The sequence below is a fragment of the Zea mays genome, chromosome 1, assembly GCF_902167145.1.
Source record: "Zea mays cultivar B73 chromosome 1, Zm-B73-REFERENCE-NAM-5.0, whole genome shotgun sequence".
Taxonomy (NCBI): Eukaryota; Viridiplantae; Streptophyta; class Magnoliopsida; order Poales; family Poaceae; genus Zea; species Zea mays.
The window spans coordinates 60,105,405-60,127,313 of NC_050096.1; the positions used below are offsets into that span (position 1 = coordinate 60,105,405).

The 21,909-nt window shown below is 45.4% G+C and overlaps 1 protein-coding gene across 2 annotated transcripts; it reads left to right on the forward strand.

Moving 5' to 3' along the window:
• Nucleotides 1-11,144: 11,144 nt before the first annotated feature.
• Nucleotides 11,145-15,829, forward strand: LOC542127 (UDP-glucose-4-epimerase). 2 transcript variants are annotated; one of them, NM_001111759.2, is made up of 9 exons: nt 11,145-11,500; nt 12,433-12,482; nt 13,502-13,637; nt 14,234-14,335; nt 14,461-14,688; nt 14,781-14,865; nt 14,994-15,076; nt 15,173-15,264; nt 15,375-15,785. In NM_001111759.2, the coding sequence occupies exons 1-9, from the start codon at nt 11,306-11,308 to the stop codon at nt 15,469-15,471; spliced, it is 1,068 nt and encodes a 355-aa protein (NP_001105229.2). In that variant the 5' UTR covers nt 11,145-11,305; the 3' UTR covers nt 15,472-15,785. The 2 variants fall into 2 exon arrangements, with proteins under 2 accessions (NP_001105229.2, XP_008648471.1); XM_008650249.3 differs by lacking the exon at nt 11,145-11,500 and adding an exon at nt 12,089-12,226 and having other exon boundaries at nt 15,375-15,829.
• Nucleotides 15,830-21,909: the final 6,080 nt, after the last annotated feature.

Below are 21,909 nucleotides of genomic sequence, written 5' to 3' on the forward strand. Positions count from 1 at the left end.
CCACACAATGGCATAAGGCTAGGGATATTTTTAATAACAATATAAACCATAGAGTTTTATGAACTAGTCACATACTCACCAATCAATGTAATAATGATAATTTGAGGGACCGGATAGCACTTTGTTGAACACTCATAAACATAAGACATTTATAGAATTATCTTCCACTTACACTAAAGTCAAATGTACATGTATCTAATATCAATTGCACTTATGTGTGCCTTATATTTTGGTCATGGAAGAGGCTTTGTCAATGGATCAAGAACATTCATATGTATATGCACCTTGCAAATCTTCACGTCGCCTCTATTAATGATCTTACAAATAAGATGGTAGTGATAAAGCACATGGATCTAGGTTCCTTAGTTTATGTGATTTCACCATTATTAACACCATTATTATCATTTGGGTGAAGATCTCGACATTGATGGTTTGACATAAACATTGAGAAAATACATTCAACATAAACATTGCTAAAATAATAGGTATTAGGCAAATATATTCAACATAAACATTGCTAAAATAATAGCATAGGTATTGAGCAAATATATTTAACATAAACATTGGTAATAAAAATAATAGTGTTGACACCTTTTTCGGGCGCCAATCACTCAACACGAACCAGCGGCGGTGCTCTCTGCACAGGGGCGGATGGTCCGCGGCCTGGTGCGAGGCTAGGATTTCCAGCCTGACGGCCGGACGGTCCGCGCGTGCGCAGGGGCGGCGGAAGATCGCCGGCGACGCCTGGATCTCGCTCCCGGGAGGGACCCCGTCGGGGAGGAGAGATCCTAGGTGATGTCTAGGCTCGGCAGGCCGACCTAGACTCCTCTAATCGACATAGAGTCGAAGAGAAGCGAAGAATTTGGGGATTGGAAGACTAACCTAGAACTAGACTAGAACTACTCCTAAGAATAAATGTAAATTGTATTGATTGAGGGTTCGATTCATTGATTAAATCGGCTGTATTCCTCTGCTTTTATAGAGGGGGGCTGGACCCGTTACCAACAAAATTCTGAGCTTATCCCGAGATTCTCGCCAATAAACATAGCAAGAAACTTGGAACCCTAGCCTGTTCTGCGCTTGCGCGGACCGTCCGGCCCTAGGTCCGGACCGTCCGGCCTCTCAATTTGGCGCTCAACATATGACCCCCTGCCTTTTGGTGGAGCTAAGCAAACCAAAAGCATCTTAACTCGTTGTGATTACATCGGTTTTCTTAAGCATCTTGCCACATACTAGGATGGTACTGCTTGAGGAAACGCCCATTCAAAGCCTTGGGTAAATCCTTGCCTTGTAATGTTTGTAGTAAATAGGCGTTACCAGACATTACCTGTTTTACTTTATAAGGACCCTCCCAGCTTGGCGACCATTTCCCAAACTTCTGGTCTTTATTACTTAGAGGCAGGATGGTCTTCCACACTAGGTCCCCTACTTGAAATGACTTTTCTTTGACCTTCTTGTTGTAGGCCCTGGCTACCATGATCTTGTCCTTTTCTATTGCTCCCAAAGCTATCACCCTATTGTCGGTCACCTCATCAATATTATCCATCATTGAATTATAATAATCAATGACGGTTAGATCATTTTGTCTGGCGAACCTGATTGCATTCAAACTTTCCACAGGCAACACTACTTCCTGTCCATAGACAAGCTCAAAACGAGATACTTTAGTAGCACTATGTTTAGATATTCTGTGAGCCCATAAAGCTTCAGACAGAATCTTATGCCAATGCTTAGGATTATCGGAGATCTTCTTTTTTATCAAGTTAATCAATGTCCTATTACTAGACTCGGCCTGTCCATTGGCCTGAGCATAACATGGAGATGAATTAAGCAACTTAATTCTATATAACTTAGCAAATTCACGTACCTCTTTTGACATAAAAGAAGTTCCTTGATCTGTAGTCAAGGTCTGGGAAATGCCAAATCTATGGATAATATGCTCAGTTATGAACTCAATTACCTCCTTGTGTGTCATGTTCTTTAGAGCAACGGATTCAGTCCATTTGGTAAAGTAGTCAGTGGCAACTAACACGAACCGATGCCCCTTTGATGATGAAGGATGAATTTCTCCTATAAATTCAAATCCCCATCCTCTGAAAGGCCAAGGCTTGATGATAGGATGTAATTCGGCTGCAGGGACCAACTGTAGATCACCGAATTTTTGACACACTTGGCATCCTTTGTAGTACTTGAAACAATCAGCTATCATGTTAGGCCAATAAAAACCATACCTTCGCAACAACCACTTCATCTTTGGAGCCAATTGATGGGTACCACAAATTCCTTCATGTACTTCGGCCATGGCTAATATAGCATCATCTGGGCCCAAGCACTTAAGCAGGACGTCATTGACTGTTCGGCGGTAGAGTTCATCACTCATCAAAACATACTTAAAAGTTGTACGCCGAATGTTCTTATCTGTCCTAATATTGGGATTTCATAAATAATTAGTTATGGGTGTCCTCCAATCACTTGCATCGGCTTCATTATCAGCCGAATTAATTAGGAGAACTTTCCTAGTAACCCCGGACAGTCCGGAGTCTTTACTCGGACAGTCCGCGACCTGGGGAATTGGCCCTACACCGGTTATCAGGTATTCAGTGTTGTGAAATCTCCCTCGCTTTATCCGATAACCTGATGCATCTTGTGCCAAATTGTTAGCTCTATAATTTTCAACTCTAGAGATATGTCGAATACTTAATTCGTCAAAAGAATGAATTATGCCCCAACATTTTTCAAGGTAACTATTTAGAGTACCATCAAAACATTAATATTCTTCTAACACATGTTGGACGACCAGCTGAGAATCACCAAATGCCTTCACATGTTTTACTCCCATACAATTTAGAAGTTCCAAGACGAACAAAAGAGCTTCATATTCGGCTTGATTGTTAGTGCAATAAGTTTTCAATCGGCTAGAGAAGTCGAAGGAGACATTACTGGGTGAAACAAGCACAATGCCAATTCCTTGCCCCTCATTGCAAATTGATCCATCAAAATATAAAGTCCAAGGAGAAACAATGAGGTATGATATGTCTAATTCATGAGTATCATTAATCTGATGTTCTACAATAAAATCTACTACGACCTGGCCTCTCATGGATTTCAATGGTTCATAGGCCAAGTCATATTCTATGAGTGCATAAGCCCATTTACCAATTCTACCACTCATAATTGGGTTATGCAACATGTATTTGATCACATCGGCTTGACCAGAAACCGTGCAATGACTAGACAGTAAATAACATCTACACTTGGTGCATGCATAAAACAAGCATAAGCATAACTTCTCAATAAAAATGTACCTCGTTTCAGCATCCACCAACCTCCGACTTAGATATGTCACCGCATGATCCTTTCCTTCAGTTTCTTGTGTCAGAACAGCCCCAATGACCTTATCTTCAGCTGCAATGCATAATCGGAATGGTACTCCTGCTTGTGGTGCTTTTAATACGGGAGCTGAAAAGAAGTATTTTTTAATGAGATCAAATGCTTCCTGCTGCTCTGCCCCCCAAGCGAATTTGGCATCATTCTTAAGACTAAGGATAGGGGTGAAGGCATCAATCTTCCCGGCTAGGTTAGAAATAAACCTTCATAAATAATTCACCTTTCCGAGAAACTTCTGCACTTCGACCTTACAGGTCGGAGGTCCCACATTCCGAATAGACTTGATTCGGTCAGGTTCTATCTCTATACCATGTTCATGGATGAAAAATCCTAAAAACTTACCAGCCAACACTCCAAAAGCACATTTACGTGGATTCATTTTCAAACCATACCGACGCATCTTATCAAAGGCTTTGCGCAAATCAGCTAAATGAGAAATAAACTCAGCCGATTTTACTACAGTATCATCAATATAGACTTCCACAGTGTTTCCCAACAGCTCGTGAAAGATCAAATTCATAGCCCTCTGATAAGTAGCACCGGCATTTTTTAGACCAAATGTCATGACAAACCACTCAAATAAACCAATGAAGCCTGAACATATAAAGGTTGTTTTAGACGCATCTTCTTTGGCCATGAAAATCGGATTATAACTGGCATTACCATCAAGAAAGCTAATAATTCTATTTCCTGATGCATTATTGATTAATGTGTCGGCTATGGGCATGTGATACTCATCTTTAGGAGTTGCTCTATTTAAATTGCGAAAATCAATGCATGCTCTAAGCTTACCTGACTCTTTCTTCTCCACCGGCACAATATTGGAGACCCACTCTGCGTATCTGCAAGGTCTAATAAAATTAGCTTCTAGCAGCCGGTGGATTTCGTCCTTGATTCGTGGGAGAAGATCTGGACGTAATGTTCTAGCTCTCTGCTTGAAAGGTCTGAAACTGGACTTAATGGGCAGCCGATGCTCTACGATCTCTCGGCTTAATCCTGGCATCTCAGTGTAATTCCAAGCAAAGCAATCCGAATATTCCTTCAATAGACCGATCATTTCATTTCTAGGATCGGTCTCCAGGGTCTTGTCTACAAAAGTCGACCTTGGAGTTTTATCATTTCCTATGTCGATCTCCTCCAAAGGATCGACCGATATAAACCCATGTCCTAGTTTATCGAGATCTCTGAATTCCTCTATCATGTTCCCCACAGAGGAATCAGATGATCTTTGTGTGATGGCGGACTCTCCGGTTTCGAGGGTCGGATTATCCGTAATACTGTTTTTATGCTATGGTAGATGTTCGGTCTTAAAGACCGAACTATTTTATGAAAGACCAGACTATTCGGCCTTAGAAGCCGAACTGTCCGTGACCAATGACTCATGAATTTTGTGTGTACTCATCATTTAAACTTTATTTATGATTTAGCTGATTCTCCATCGGCTCTAGCATTACAGGAATGAAACCCTTCTTATCTATACTTATGAACTGATAATCAGAAAAATCTACTCCTGTAAGACATGTAGCAGTCTCATAAGTCCAGAGTACAGGGGCATCGGTCACAGCGATGCAGACCGATACATCAGCATGTACTTGTTCTACTTCATCGCCTACCCATTGTATTAACATTTTATGTAATGTAGAAGGTATACATTGGTTGGCATGAATCCAATCTCTGCATAGGATTAGACTGTAATTTCCTTCTACATCAGCGACGAAGAATGCAGCAGCAAGGGTCTTAGTTCCGATGGTTAATTCAACGGACGTGACTCCCCTGGCTTTGATCGAACTATCAGTTCCAACACTGCTGAGGGTCATGTTGGTTTTGACAAGTTCGTCATCTTGTTTACCTAATTTTCTGTACAATGAATAAGACATTAGATTTACAGTCGCCCCTTCGTCTACCAACATTTTAGCAATTGGTATCTCATCAATGTGACCGCGCACGAAGAGCGGCTTTAAATGATTTACCGATTCCTTTGGTTTAGTAAAGGCGGCTTCTTTAGGACCAAAATCAAACTGGGCAACAACAGGTTCATCGTCGCCGACAATAGTACAATCGACGGGAAATGTAATAACATTTACATCCATACCTGGGCGCTCTAGAGAAGCTTCGTAGTCGACTAGGTCTTCTCCCAGTAGGTCATCCTCCTCCATCGATGTTGGTACGTCGTCGGAGGCATCCTGGTGTGGTGCGGACGGTCCAGACTCAGGGGTCGGACTGTCTGCGCCTTGTGTATATGGTCCGTCCTTTTTAGCCGGTTGTCTGCCATACCTGTAGGGTGCTGCACAAGTGTTGTTTTATTTTCTATTTTTGTGGTCGATGGCTTTTCCTCAACGGCCTTTGGTCTCCATTTCTTTTGCGGTGGCGGGTACTGTGGATGTGTGTCATTGAATATCTTTTCCGCCTCCTTTTCCTGGTTCTCTTTTGCTCTTAGGCAATGTAATTTTCGCTTTTGGGATCGTGTCAGTCCCGCTGGGCACCATCGAGGCATGGAGTATTTTGGATCGGTTATTTTGAAGGCAGCCATATCTTCTGTTTTGTTCGTGTTGGCCGATTCACTAAAAATCATCGGCCCTTCACTTTCTTTCTGTATGACGACATCCGCTGTACCTATTTTGATGATGTCCTTTTTGTCGTTCTTTCAGTTGCTGCAGGCACATGACCCCTATCGGATTGGTCGGCCTTTGAGGTCGAGTAGTCCGGTAATTTTGTTGGGCCTGTGTCTGGTGACCGGATTGAGCAGCACCCAATCGGTCTTGTACTGGTGGTGCTAACCTGTCGAATACAGATGTTTGGGGTGCCCTCCAAGCGGGGTACTGTGGCATCCCAAGTGGATATGGTGGCATGCCCCACATTTGATTAGGGACATATGGTGGAGGTATGTATGCGTATGGATATGGCATAGGTGGATATGGGGGTGGAGGTGTCCATGTAGGTATGTTAGGTCTTAATTGGACAGTATGACCTTCCATTTTTTTCTGATTGGCGAGGTGGTCCAATCGGTCTTACCTGATATTGCTCACGAATGGGCGAGCGAGGTCGCTTTGCTGGCCGGTCACTGGGGGCGGCCTTCTTTTTCACATATTTGGACAATAATTGATCGAAAGTCGAGCTGGATTTGACCAGCCGACCAGCTGCTTTAAATGTATTTGTTTTCCACGTACCTATCTCTGGTCGTCGTGGTTTGAAGGTACGCGGTCGTTATGGGTCTTGAGTATGATCGGACCGTCCGCTGGAATTCTTCGGACCGTCCGGCGTGGTCCCGGACCGTCTGCGCCTGTGCGTCAGACCGTTCGAGATGCGCAGCATGGGCTCCTGCTCCTTGGTCTGTGCTTGCCCCCCCCCAGTGCTGGAGGTCATGATGGTCACCTTAAGAGTCTCCCCTCCATCGAGAGTCTTCTCGGCCACCACTTTCCTGCAAGAAATTTTAAGATTCCCATCGGCCTCTCTTGTGTTGTTGATGATTATCTCTTTGTCTTTGCCCTTATCGGTTGTGTTTGGCCGAACCAGGATCCTCTTGCCCTCAAAATCGATCATGTTCATCGGAAAGGGTTCCGTGTCCACCTGCATTTCCTGAAATTTCAATCGTCCTTTGTTAATGGCCGATTGAATCTGTCGACGGAATACATTACAATCATTAGTGGCATGAGAAAATGAGTTATGCCACTTGCAGTATGCATGATGTTTCAGCTCGTCGGCGGATGGAACAGCATGATTTATTTTAATGTTGCCATTTTTGAGTAATTCATCAAATATTTTATCACATTTGCCAACATTAAATGTAAACTTAACTTCCTCTTGCCGTTTCTTTTGAACCGGCTGTAAGGAGGAACAAGCCGAAGATTTGGCCTGTTTTGGCCAAACCATTTTAGCTGCGTATACCTCTGCTGATTCGTCATCTGAGCTGCTTTGGTCGCACTCTACTATATGCACATTGTGACGGATTGTTTTAGTAGTCTCTTTACTCCGGCTCTCACAAGCCAAAGCTCTTTGATGTAATTGTGCTAGCGTAAAGAACTGGATACCTTCTAATCTTTCCTTTAAATAATATCGCAATCCATTAAAAGCTAGTCCTGCTAACTGTTTTTCTGCCAAATGAATTTGAAAGCATCGGTTTCTAGTATCCCGGAATCTCCGGATATAGTCATTAACTGATTCGTCCTTCCCCTGTCGCAAGGCCACTAGGTCTACCAAATCTAACTCATAGTCACCAGAGAAAAAGTGGTCATGGAATTTTTGTTCTAAGTCCCCCCATGACGAAATAGAATTAGGAGGTAAAGTGGCGTACCATGTGAACGCGGTTCCTGTTAAAGACAATGAAAATAAACACACGCGAAATGCTTCTGTGTCGGCCAATTCTCCTAATTGTGCTAAGAACTGGCTTATGTGTTCGCGCGTGTTTTTTCCTTGGTCACCCGAAATTTTTGCGAATTCGGGTATCCTGGTTCCCTGGGGGTATGGGTGGTGATCAAATCGGTTGTCATAAGGTTTCCGATATGATTGCCCCCCAGACACCATGCTTACTCCGAGCTTATCTCGGAACACCCCGGCTATTTCCTCCCTCACTATATCGATGGCAGCCGGTGCGAGACCATCGGCTCTCTGGTCAAACATAGGTGGGGTTGGCTAGATATTAGCGTGTTGTCTTCCCCCCCATTGGTTTGAGCTATGTGGTGCATTGCCATTTACCCTATATGACTCATAGGATTGATCATTCCTTTTCGACCTTCTAAGCAGGGACGGAAAGCTTTCCTAGGCTCGGGATTTTGTATTAATGGGCTGATGCATCGCATAGTGTGATGGGAAGTGTTGCTGGGACGAGTGAGGATTTAGGTAGCAATCGTCCTAAAAAAGTCAAGTGTGGATTGTCCGGACATTAGCCTGGACCGTCTGTGATTATATGCGGACCGTCCGTGATTATATGCGGACCGTCCGTCGTTGTATGCGAACGGTCTGACTGGGTAGTTTAGATTCTGTGCCATATGTTGCGGCTCGGGTGCATGTCTGGGTAACTCATTAAAAATGGGCCTGGCTGTTGCTGGCCCGGACGGTCCGCGCTCACGTGCGGACGGTCCGGGCATGTGCAGATCGGCTGATTTGTTGCTGATTTGTGGTTGCGCAGGGTATGTGTCCATCGGCATACCATAAAGGGGTTGTGACTGGTTGTGACAACCTATAGCTGATGTATTACGCGTGTTACCCCCTAATTCAACCTCGTGCGAAGGAAAATTTGCAATACTAGTTTTATCAAATACACGTACTAGTCTCCTGTAATCGTTTTGCATACCCCCTATAATATTTTGCATTTGTTCTCGCTGTTCATCTACATAATTCTTAAGAGATTATAGCTCGTTTGTATTACTTACATTGGGGATATCTGGTGTGGGTCGGAGCGAAGCCGGATCCATCACTCGTTGTCGGACGACTGTATTGTTCCTGTCCACCTTGAAGTTGGCCAGGAACTTTGCCCTCGCCTCTTGAATCAGCTGCTCCTTATGCTCCTCGAACTGGAGATGTTCGTCAGCCGGCAAGGTTTCCCAAGTCGGCTCTATAATGTTGCTGGGGGAGACTTCAGAACTATCCCTTGAACCGGCCATTGAGGGCCGATTTGATGGGTCTAGATGTGTTGTCCTTAGCGGAGTCGCCAAAAAGTATGTTGACACCTTTTTCGAGCGCCAATCACTCAACACGAACCAGCGCCGGTGCTCTCTGCACAGGGGCGGACGGTCCACGACCTGGTGCGAGGCTAGGATTTCTTTCCTGACGGCCGGATGGTCCGTGCGTGCGCAGGGGCGGCGGAAGATCGCCGGCGGTGCGTGGATCTCGCTCTCGGGAGGGACCCCGTCGGGGAGGAGAGATCCTAGGTGATGTCTAGGCTCGGCAGGCCGACCTAGACTCCTCTAATCGACGTAGAGTCGAAGAGAAGCGAATAATTGGGGATTGGAAGACTAACCTAGAACTAGACTAGAACTACTCCTAAGAATAAATGTAAATTGTATTGATTGAGGGTTCGATTCATTGATTAAATCGACCGTATTCCTCTGCTTTTATAGAGGGGGCTGGACTCGTTACCAACAAAATTCCGAGTGTATCCCGAGATTCTCGCCAACAAACGTAGCAAGAAACTCGGAACCCTAATCTATTCTGCTCTTGCGCGGACCGTTCGGCCCACAGACACGGACCGTCCGAACCGCGGACCGTCCGGCCTCTCAATTTGACGCGTTAAATAAGAGTTACGTGGAGTGAATTTATATGTATTTGTTGCCTATGGAAATAAAATCTCCATAATAACGTGAGTTATTCATGTGTGCCGTAGGTCAGGGGCGGATGCAAGGGGTGGGCAAGGTGGGCCACGGCCCCACCTCAATTTTTTTAACCCCTTATACCTAGGTTTAGGTACACAGCAAAATAAACAAACTTTTGTATAGTTAGCGTGGACAAATCTAATAAAAACTAAGATTTTGATCTATTTTTTTCTCGACGTTTCACTGCTCAGTCCACTCTTCACTGAGCCATTTGATTCTCTTCCCTAGCGCAAGCCCACTCGTGACTCACTCACTTATTCGGTCATCGACTGACCAGTAAGTCAGTGACCTAACCCGCACGCTGCAGCTCACCTTGCGTTCTCATCACCCATCAGCTCGTCGACTCATCGGGATCCTGCACACAACATTGATATTTTGCCTCCTAGTCCGCATCAGCAGATGGGCAAGCTGTTGGTGGGATCATGGCGTCACCTGTCTCTCGCTAACTCATTAGGGTCTCTGCGCGCCGTCGCAACACGACAATGGCTGTCGCTTGCCGTCACCGTCATCTATCGCTACCTCGCCTCCTGCACTCGCTCCTCGCACCTGTCGTCGTCTCACCAACGCCATCTCACGACAAATTTGATGACTCTCCAGAACGACGCGCCGATGCGGCTGCTCTGCCTTAGTGCCTCGTCCTCAGTCAGTCCACCTATTTTCTCTCTTTAGCTCTACTTTAGGTAGCCAAAAATGTTTTTGGTATTCATATCATTTTTGGAAACACTAGATATTATTATTTAGCATTCATGTTATTATCATTAATCTATAATTATGGTCTAGTATGATAATTTGTCTCATGCACTGTCGGCCCCACATAGAATTTTGTTCTGCGTCCGCCACTGCCGTAGGTAGCAATTATGTACTCCGTCGATTAAAGACAAAAGCACATCTGACCACGCCTCAAAAGGTCAAATTGATTTAGGTCTAACTAGATTTATAAAAGAAAAAAAAATAGTATCCATATCTTTAAGTAAATTTAGCCTAAAGAACATATGCTGTAATTAATTTAATAATATTTATTTAGTACTATAAGCATCACTAGTTTGTTAATATATTTGATTAAATTTAAAATAAACCGATTGTCTAAGATGCTAGACGTGCACTTAGAGGAAGAAATTGAATGGAAGCAAATCGCGTTTACGTTGGATTATGGTTATGAGTTGCTTGGATTTGATATGGTTGACTTGATGCGGAATCGTGGATGGATGTACTGTACTGTACACCTGGACGGGCGAGAGCGGGGTGGCGTGGCAGCGCGCATCATTCATAGGGAATCACGAGCGAGGCGGAGAAAAATCTGCGCGGTTTCGTAAGGGACGTGGCGTGGCTGACTCCCGAATCCTCGCGCGCGCCCGGCCCTCGGCTGGCCCAGGCGCAGGCGCAGGCCCTCGAGGCCCGGGGCCGGGGCGAGCGGCTATATAAGAAATGGGGGAAGCGCCGGAGCGGTTTGCGAAACAGAAGCACGGCAATCTCGATCTCGTTCGTTCCCCTGAGCGGCAGTCAGTGCGAGCGAGCGCGCACACAGACAACTCATCCTCTCCCCTCTCTCTCTCACACACACACATCCATCATCCCATCCCTGTGACGGGCGATCCGAGGGCCTACCGACGATGGTGTCCGCCGTGCTCCGGACCATCCTCGTGACGGGCGGCGCCGGGTACATCGGCAGCCACACGGTGCTGCAGCTGCTGCAGCAGGGCTTCCGCGTCGTCGTCGTCGACAACCTCGACAACGCCTCCGAGGCCGCCCTCGCCCGCGTCGCCGAGCTCGCCGGGCACGACGGCGCCAACCTCGTCTTCCACAAGGTGCGCGGCCCTACGCGTGATTGCTTCCTACCCCTGCCCCAGTGCTAGTTCCGTTTCTACTTTCTAGTCAGGCTTTTTTCCCCCTGTTTTCCTCCTCGGTAGAAAATGTTTGGGTTTGATTCTAGTGATGGAATTTTATGTGGTATGTTTGATCCTACTTACTTCTCCACGAACTGCTGCTAGTAACGGAGTTCTCCAGCCTTACTAATTTTTTTTGTTCCGTTTCCATTCATTCATTATTTGATTTCGTAGCAAAATCTCAGCGAATCAACAATCAATGCGAAAAAAAAATATAGGGGCAGATATTGATTTGTGGGGAAGGTTTCTCTCCTGCTTTGGATGAGATGTCCCAGGCCAGGCCTTCCCATGGCGGTTAAGGACCATTTTGCTGTATCACCAGCAGTTCCTAGCTCTATCGAGACTCGTTTCCTTGGGTTTCCATCGCGAAAGCCGCGGGCGCCGCCCGGGTCTTCGCTGGCGTGCCCTCTAGTCTAGTGGATGGAAACTGGAAATGGGTAACACCACCCACATACACGCCACGCGTTGCTTTCTTGTTTCCCTTCTCTCCTGTATCTATCCTTCCGCCTTCCTTCCACATACAAATACCTTTCTTCTTTCTTCTACACTAATAAATAAGTAAATACACCATGGAACGCGTCGTCGTGCCGGCCTCGCCTCGTTATGCTCTGCCGCCTCCTCTGCCTCTGCCTCTGCCCAGATCCACAGGTCGGGTCAACCATTAGCCTACTCGCAGCCCGTGCGCGCAGCCAAACCTGAATCGAAGCTGACCTGCCTAACTCCAATCGTCCATTTCCGTCCCACTCATTCCGTCGTCGAATGCCGCTTCATTAGCGCCTAACTATATCCACCTCCACGCCCGCAATTTTTTTTATATATATTTCTAATCAATACTGCTACCTCGGCCTCTGCAGGTTGACCTTCGCGACAGGCACGCGTTGGTGGACATCTTCTCGTCGCACAGGTAACCGACAACGCCCAATTCCCAAGAGATGGAACCAATCGCATTGTTTGCCAATTGCCATAGTACATTTGTATGGGTGGCCTCTAAGGGCATGTACAGTGGTGTTTAATGTGGAGGCTCTTAAGGTGTTTAAGGGGGTTATTTGCAAAAAAATCTTAGAGCCGTCTCTCCGTGAAGAGACGCCTCTGGCTCGTAAACCAAGTAGCAACAGACGCCTCACTTCCCACTGTACGAATTTGTCGTCTGTTCTATCGATCTGATGCTATACAAATACATTTAATTCTGTATTTATTAATAGACTACGTTTGTAGACACTTCATTGTACAATACAGTCTCTTAGTTGTCTCCTGTGCTTAAAGAACCGTTTTGGTGTCTCTCCACTGTACATGCCCTAAGGTGTTCCAGCGGCATTCTACGCGACTACTACTACTACAGCTGCGAGTCCAGTCGTGGCCGCCGACGATTGCCACTAATGATTCGCAGTAGCATGGCATTATTTTATCTATCTATTCGAAGCAGATGCCGCCTCTGCTGTTTGGTTCATTACATACTATTATTATTACCTGTACACCTGCCAATCAAATTAACTGTCGCCGTACCTGCCTGCCGAATCTGCCGCTCAGCTCTGCTTGCATTTCCAGAGGTGTCAAATGATTGGATTCAGTTCAATTGACCTGAATCGATTCCTGGCGAGCTGGTGCTGGAATCTGCCCGTCTTCTTTATTCAGTTTAACTGACTCGAATTATTCCCGAGTTAGTTTTAAAAATCGCCGAACCTGCCGCCCGCTTAGAAAGCGAACTGTTTCCACTTTCCAGTGCTTGTGCCGCATGCACGTATATCTTCATTATTCACAGCAAACCACAGCTCACCTTAGCTCGGCCGTGGTGTTCGCTTTTCTCGGTCGGCAGGCACAGCTGTTGTTGATGCCTAAAAATATATTTTTTTGGACAGTTTCCCCTTCGCTCCTGAGTGACTGACTGCTAACACACGGCCACTTCGAAAAAACTTGTCGATGCAGGTTCGAGGCTGTCATTCACTTTGCTGGGCTCAAGGCTGTTGGGGAGAGCGTGCACAAGCCCCTACTTTACTACGACAACAACCTGGTCGGCACCATCACCCTCCTGGAGGTGATGGCTGCGAACGGCTGCAAGAAGGTAAACGCACTCTCGCCTCTTTGTTTCGTACCAGGCCATCTTCTCTGCCCCTGCATTTCGGGCACTACTCGTGTTTTGCTTTACAACTGGTGTCTGTTGGCGTCGCGCCTGCTTTGTGTTGCGCATCTGCATGCCCCTTGCTGGGGGTGGGGGGGCTCACAGGATACCGGTGTCCTACTTTGCTTCTGGACCAGGTGCCCCGGCCGGCCTGGCCCTTTTTTCGTTGTCTACCTACCAGCCACACTTGTAAATCTGTGTGTCACGGAGAAGCCATGCAGACATGCTGCATGCTATCCGTGACAAAGATCTTCAATGCGGACGGTTCCAGATTTTGTTGCTCGTGTCTCGGGCCATCCACCCGTCTAGCGTTTCTGTTCACTAGTGCTAGTGTGCTGCGACTGCGATGCTATTTTTCTGTGGCTAGCAGCTAGGAGCTGCAAAAAATGGCGATCCTTGCTCCCAACAGATGGATTGTTCTTGTTTAATAGTACCTCAGCACTCGTTTCAGCTTATATAATATAATCCTCGCATGAATACAGCAGGGGGCCTGGTCTCTGCAAAAGCTAACTACTGAACATGTTTCCTTGTCATTACAGCTGGTGTTCTCGTCATCTGCAACTGTCTATGGGTGGCCCAAGGAAGTACCCTGCACCGAAGAATTCCCGCTCTGCGCCACCAATCCCTATGGGCGGACAAAGGTTCCTCTTCTGTCTTCAAAGATTCTAGCACAGACCAATCCGGCCTTTTGTTGTTCAAATGATCATGACACAATTAGTTACATAAAAAAATAAAAGTAATATGATGATGACGCCGTGCTCTGCAGCTTGTGATTGAAGACATCTGCCGCGACGTCCACCGCTCCGACCCCGACTGGAAGATCATACTGCTCAGGTACTTCAACCCCGTTGGCGCTCATCCAAGCGGGTACATCGGCGAAGACCCCTGCGGTGTCCCGAACAACCTGATGCCCTACGTGCAGCAAGTCGCTGTTGGGAGGTTACCTCACCTCACGGTCTACGGGACGGACTACAGCACCAAGGATGGGACTGGGGTACGTGCTCTACCGCTTGTGCTGCTCTGTTGTTGTCTAACAATGGTACCAGAACTGATCTGTATGTTACATGTAAAAAAAAATTATGCCAGGTGCGTGATTACATCCACGTTGTCGACCTGGCTGACGGCCACATAGCAGCCCTGAGGAAGCTCTACGAAGACTCCGACAAAATAGGTTGGTTATTACCGGTTGTTTATTCTGAACTTCATGGACAACTCAGCCGCTGTTGTATACTCAAGCAATCAGCTGGAGCTGGCTGATGATGCTGATGCTCATCTATCGGTTGGGTGTGATGCGTGTAGGCTGTGAAGTGTACAACTTGGGGACTGGAAAGGGGACGTCGGTGTTGGAAATGGTGGCTGCATTCGAGAAGGCTTCTGGGAAGGTAAAATCAACGTTCACTTGAACCATCGTGCATGTGTATGTCTTCGCCAATATTATAAGGGTTCGACTTGGCTCTGACTGGCTGAATTCTGTACAGAAAATCCCTCTGGTGTTCGCTGGGCGAAGACCCGGAGACGCAGAGATCGTCTACGCCGCAACTGCCAAGGCAGAGAAGGAGCTCAAATGGAAGTAAGTATGCTTGCTAGTTGTGGCTTATAATATGTGCAGCCGGTGCTGGTCGATGGGCTCAGCATGTCGTCTCCCAATTCCTGAAACGAAAACGTTATGAAAACTTGCAGGGCCAAGTACGGGATCGAGGAGATGTGCAGAGATCTGTGGAACTGGGCGAGCAAGAACCCGTACGGGTACGCTGGGTCACGCGACAACAGCAAATGAACCACCCATCCATGCATCCCATCCTGCAGTAGGAGCAAGCAGCAGCCTTATAGCCTATGCTACCATAATTAGTAACTCATCAATCATGCATACATAATCAGCCAGTCATCTGATTAGGGGTACTGCGATGGGCCTCGCTTCTTCAGTGTATAGAGGGAGGAGGAGGGGGGTCATCTTGATATTCTTTTTTTTATCATTCCCGAATGATTATTATTAGTAGCCAGTTCGATATTACTCCATGGTTGGTTGCTAGAGAAGGAATAAGCTCCATTCATATACCTAACTAAAGATATATATATACATGCATTCACTGTGACTGTCTCTGTCTGCTACTAATATGATACTGTACTTGACTGTTGATTCGTGTTGTCGTGCGCTCTAATTCTGCATGACCGCTCAACTCATAGTTCCTACTCTAAAACAAGATTCGTAGTTCGTACTCTAATGTAAGCCTAACTCCATCAATGGAATCAAAACGAACATCTCATAGCATCTCTAAGAGAATAGCTAAATAACTCGTCAAGTCAAAATTTGGCTACTCAATAGCAAAATAAATCTCTAATATACTAGTTATCTGACTCGTAAGCTATCTGACTCTCTAAATTGGCTCTCTCACTAGCTAAATTTGGCTAGCCATCTGACTAGATAAACTAGATAGATAATCTGTTGGATCGACACTATGTCTCACTTTGGGAATTTTCACGGTAGGGTATATACACGGGGTATATACACACGTGCGTGTTTAGTGCTATTACGTGTGTCCCACGCACTAAGGATCTAGATCTCTCAATCTTTTCTCTAATGAGTTTATTAGACGCGCACGAGTGTGGTTGTGTGTGGTGTGTGTTCGTGGCTTCCTTATACCCGGATAAAAAAATGATAACTGTGATTGTTGATTTGCCATTCCCACTCTGTAAAAACTCTGAACATTTGTTCTGCAGTAAGCATGTTGTGATATATGCGTCAATCACAGACTCACAGTGCTCCGTGAATGTCAACCAACTTCTTGCCTGATGTGAACCTGAGGCAAAAAACTGTGGAGAAGGGAGGGAGAGAGGGGAGCGCAGCGGCGGACTAGGAAGTCAAAGTTTAGGGAGATGAGGCTGGAGAGAGTACCTAGGAGAGACCGAGGGCATGTTTGGTGTGACGCCTAAGCCACCACACTACGCCACAATTTTTAAGGCGCAGGTGTGGCGGCCGATTTGGCCGCCGCGGGTTAGGCGTGGTGTGGCGGCATAGATGCCACACCAAACATGCTCCAAATCCTCCGCAGTAACGTTTGGTAACTGCTGTGCGGGATAGTGGCGACTAGCCCCATATGTTAGTAACCGACTGACAGCTATATTCATCCACGTTACTGCATAGGATCTTGCCAGACCTAGGAGTATACATGTCTAGATGGGTCGAACTTGCCGAGCGGTCCGAAACCCGGCACAACATGTAGTGAACCGGGCCCATGCCGGCTCGGCCTGGTCACCGGGGGCCTGGCACGGCGGCCTAGACCCGGCACGGCCTGGTTTTACTTTTTATATTTTTTCATATAAATACATATACTATACTTGAATATAGAGTATAAAACACAAGAAACATTGTTTTTGTTGGTTATGTAAATGTAAATAAATGTTTAGAGCTAATAAATATGATTTAAACCCTCAAATATGCATATTTTTAAGATATTTTTACCATTTAAACGTCATACGTTGTTACGGGCCCGTTAAACCCGTCGGACCGTGGACCGGCCCGGCATAATTATTAATCTAGCGGGGCGTGTCTGGGCCTCGCTTGGGGCCCGTGGACCGTCACGGCACGGTCCGCTAGCTATTCCGGGCTGGACCGGCATGGTCCTAATCCGTGTCGGACCTAGTCGTACTCGAGCCGGACCGACACGGTCTGCCTATTTAAACATCTATACCTAGGAGGGGTTCTTCGCGCGTCATATCATCAATCCCCTTTCCAGTTCGGCGCTCCATCTCCTCCATGACATGCAACGTTCCTTTTCCGATCTTTAGTCATACTCGGGTAGAAACGTGAATTGTTGCTGGTGTCACTTATTTTAAGTATTCACAGCCATTTACACGTTTTGATGGAAACATACTTAAACCTGGATTGGACACATATTGAACCATGAACATCTATCTTCTTTTACACATTTTCTGTTTGCATTGTATATTTTACAAAGAACATTCTTCACCATCCATAATTTTCTCTATGCAACCACAGTAGAGCATGTAAAATAAGGAATTTGCATTGTAGACTGTCTATAGAGATAGGGGATAAGATAGGATAGTTACTGGAGACAGCCTAACAGTCAAGGTTTTAAATAGCTGGATATAGTTGCAGATATATCCTTTTTAGCAACAAAAAGTTACGTTGTTTAGCCTGATATATCCAGCTATATCGCGATATATCTCGATATTTGCACTTTTGAGACGTGTGGGGATAAACTGCTTATCCCGCTATTTGAAACACTGCTAATAGTCAAGCGAATAGATGGTAGATGCTTGCTTTGTGTTTTTGGGCTGCCTCTAGCCTCCCACGTTAAAACAACCAGTACGCTAAATATATTGGAGGTTCTCTCTCATGTATTTTCCAACGATGTTATCTGTACCGTCATCTAAATTTAGAGGATGTTCTCCATTCTCTATATCTAAAGATTTTTCTCATCTTTTTTATTTATTTTAATACTTTAAACAATAGATTAAGTAAGACTAAAATATGTATAAAAATATTTGAGGATATGATAAATATGTATGTACATAAATTTAGAGAAAAATATATCTTAATATAGATATCCTTGTATAGAAGACGATACATAGAGCATGCTGCTAGAGGTCATCTTAGTTGTAGAGACAGGTAAAGAAACAATAGCAATCCAGTTCAGATAGCTGTTACAGCGTTGTAGAATCACTTGCATTTCAGACTCTATTTTTTATGCTCCATTGTATGACTCTTCTTTACCAATTTAAAATGTCATAGTTTCAAACACAGAGAATATGCCTCTGTGTGACTATCTTTGACTGACTGCCAGGGATGACGTAGACCGTAGAGAAAGGACGTCCCGGCTGCATGCTGAGTGAAGATTATCAAACTGTTTTGGGTAAAAATCCACTACCCACCGGTAACGGTTTACCACCCTAGTAAACCGGTAAAACCGACCGGTTTGACCAAATCAAATTTTAATAAATAAAAAATGGGTTTTCATTGTAAAACTGGCGGTAAACCGCCCATATGAACTGACTTTTTTGTTTTTACACAAAGAAATGAAAAAAATGATAAGGTTCATTAGTAATTTGCTCAATTCACGTTACATGGTAAATACTATTTGATCTACACAACATATGTTCAACAAAATGACATACAATATACATGTGCAACCACAAGCTTCAATTCTCATGCGATAAACAACCATCGGATCGCAATACTCAAATTCAAGTTCTTTTAGAGTTCTCCCACGAGGCCACCACACATATGTCAACTTATTTCGCGTATTCAGCTCAAATCATAGTACTCGGACATGTTGGAAGGATCCTAGTATATGCACGTTCTATATACATAGTTCTATGAGAAAACAAGATCAACAAAAAAATACTTATTGATGAAGCAAAAATAATGCATTGGTCTACTTGTAGTTTCATATACAGGCATCTAGACAACACCATAGAATGATGAATATGTCCTAAGTCCTAGTGGATACATATTTGACAAATTTCAATATGTCGGTAGGCGGTATAGGGGGAGCTTGTCCATACCCATACATGATCAAAGCAAAAATAATGCACTGGTCTACTTGTAGTTTTATATATAGGCATTTGGTTATTGAGAGCACCTAGAGGGGGTGAATAGGTGATCCTGTAAAATTCAACACTAAATTCCAACAAGCTTGATTAAAGAGATATTAGCATAAGTTAATCAAGTCTATGAGGCGAGCTCTTGCGAACACAAATAATCACAGAGAGGAGCAACACAAGAGACACGTGATTTTTATCCCGTGGTTCGGCCAAGTAACACTTGCCTACTTCCACGTTGTGGTGTCCCAATGGACGAGGGTTGCACTCAACCCCTTTCAAGTGATCCGATGATCAACTTGAATACCACGGTTTTTCCTTTAGATGATTGTTCCCGTTTGCGAGGAATCTCCATAATTTTGAGCCTCTCGCCCTTACAATAGATGTCACAAAGAAAACACAGAGTAAGGTTGGGAAGAGCAACACACACAAGACTCAAATACACAGCACACCCACGCACACAAGTGAAGACTAGAGCTCAAATGACAACACAGGGAGTCCTCGACTCGAATAGAGCTCAAATCTCTAACACAACGAAGCAAATGCGCGGGAGCAGAGTCTGGATGCCTTAGAATACTTAGTGAATGCTTGGATGACTCCTCCATGCGCCTAGGGGTCCCTTTTATAGCCCCAAGGCAGCTAGGAGCCGTTGGAGGCCAACTTAGAAGGCCAAACTTGCCTTCTGTCGGGTGGCGCACCGGACAGTCCGGTGCACCACCGGACAGTCCCTGTAGCTGTCCGGTGCGTGATCTCCTTCCTTTTCTGGCGCATCCGACTGTTGCAACTCCGGGCCCGTTGGCGCACCGGACACTGTCCGGTGCACACCGGACAGTCCGGTGCCCCCCGCCGACCGTTGGAGCTGCCACGCGTCGCACGAAGATTGCGCGGCCGACCGTTGGCTCACCGGACAGTCCGGTGCACCACCGGACAGTCCGGTGAATTATAGCCACGTCGCCCCTTTGCTTTTCCTGAGGGCGACGAGTTCGCCGCGGATGACCCACCGGACAGCCCGGTGCACCACCGGACGGTCCGGTGAATTATAGCCATACGCCGTCGTCGAGTCCCAAGAGCAGCCCTTTCACGCGGACCAGCCTGGCACACCGGACATTGTCCAGTGCACCACCGGACAGTCCGGTGTGCCAAGCCGAGCTGGAGTTAGCTGCACAGAGCCAAGTCTTTTTCCAATTCTTTTCTCCCTGTTTCTAGCACTTAGACAAAATATGTTAGTACTCAAAACATTGTACTAAGTCTAGAAACGTATCTTTATCTTTGATTTGCACTTCTCACTTTACTAGGCACATGTGAACTTAATTAAACATGTTGGGCACTTAATCACCAAAACATTATAGAAATTGCCCAAGGGCATATTTCCCTTTCAATCTCCCCCTTTTTTGGTGATTTATGCCAACATATCAAAAAGCAACCAAAATAAGTGCAACATCAATGCAAATGAGGACCAAATTGTTTTTGACTATAATTTGGCATATTTGGATCATTCTTTGCCACCACTTGGTTTGTTTTTGCAAATCAAATTCATTTTCCTATCTCTAAGTCAAACTCACTTGTTTGGGCACAGAGAGAGATAATCCAAGAGTGAAATTGATCAAGTGCCAAAAACTCCCCTTTTTCCCATGATCAAAAATTCTCCCCCACAAGAGACTAAATTTTGCAATAAGAGTATTTTGGACAAATCAAAAGTTCTAACTCTATTGTTTTCAAAATTCACAAGTGGTAGCTGATCCATTTGCTTTGGCCTTAATTTCTCCCCCTTTGGCATTAAGCACCAAAACGGGATCATTCTTGGCCCTTTAACCCCATTGCCTCACCAAAAATGTTAATTAAGAGCAAAAAGGCAATAAGAGCATAAGTATGAACTTGGAAGTAAATACACCAATACCGGAGTGCAGTGGAAGTCTTTGCAACGTCCAAGTCCATTTTCCCTTTCAATGCACCTTTGAGACTACACCAAGAGTACTTCAAACACATAGGTTAGTCTCAAAGGGTCAAGTTGTAGCACATCTCCCCCTTAATATATGCATCACTTGCAAATGGACTTGTGAGGTCCGGGGATCATGTGTACAACTTGAGCACCACAAATAAACAATAATGGATTTAAATGCATAAAGTAACATGATCAAAGGCATAGAACACATGTATGCTATAGATCAATCCAAGTTACGTGAATCTAAGACATTTAGCTCACTACGCAACCTGCAAAAAGTTTTCTCATCCAACGACTTGGTAAAGGTATCGGCTAGCTGGTTCTTGGTGCTAATATGGTACACTTCGATATCTCCCTTTTGCTGGTGGTCTCTCAGAAAGTGATGCTGGATGTCTATGTGCTTAGTGCGGCTGTGTTCAACAAGATTATCCACCATGCGGATTGCACTCTCATTGTCACATAGGAGTGGGACTTTGCTCAGATTGTAGCCAAAGTCCCGGAGGGTTTGCCTCATCCAAAGTAGTTGCGTGCAACACTGTCCTATGGCAACATACTCGGCCTCAGCGGTGGATAGAGCAACAGATGTTTGTTTCTTTGAGCTCCACGACACTAGGGACCTTCCTAGAAATTAGCACGTCCCCGATGTGCTCTTCCTATCAACCTTGCACCCAGCATAATCGGAGTCTAAATATCCAATCAAGTCAAAGGAAG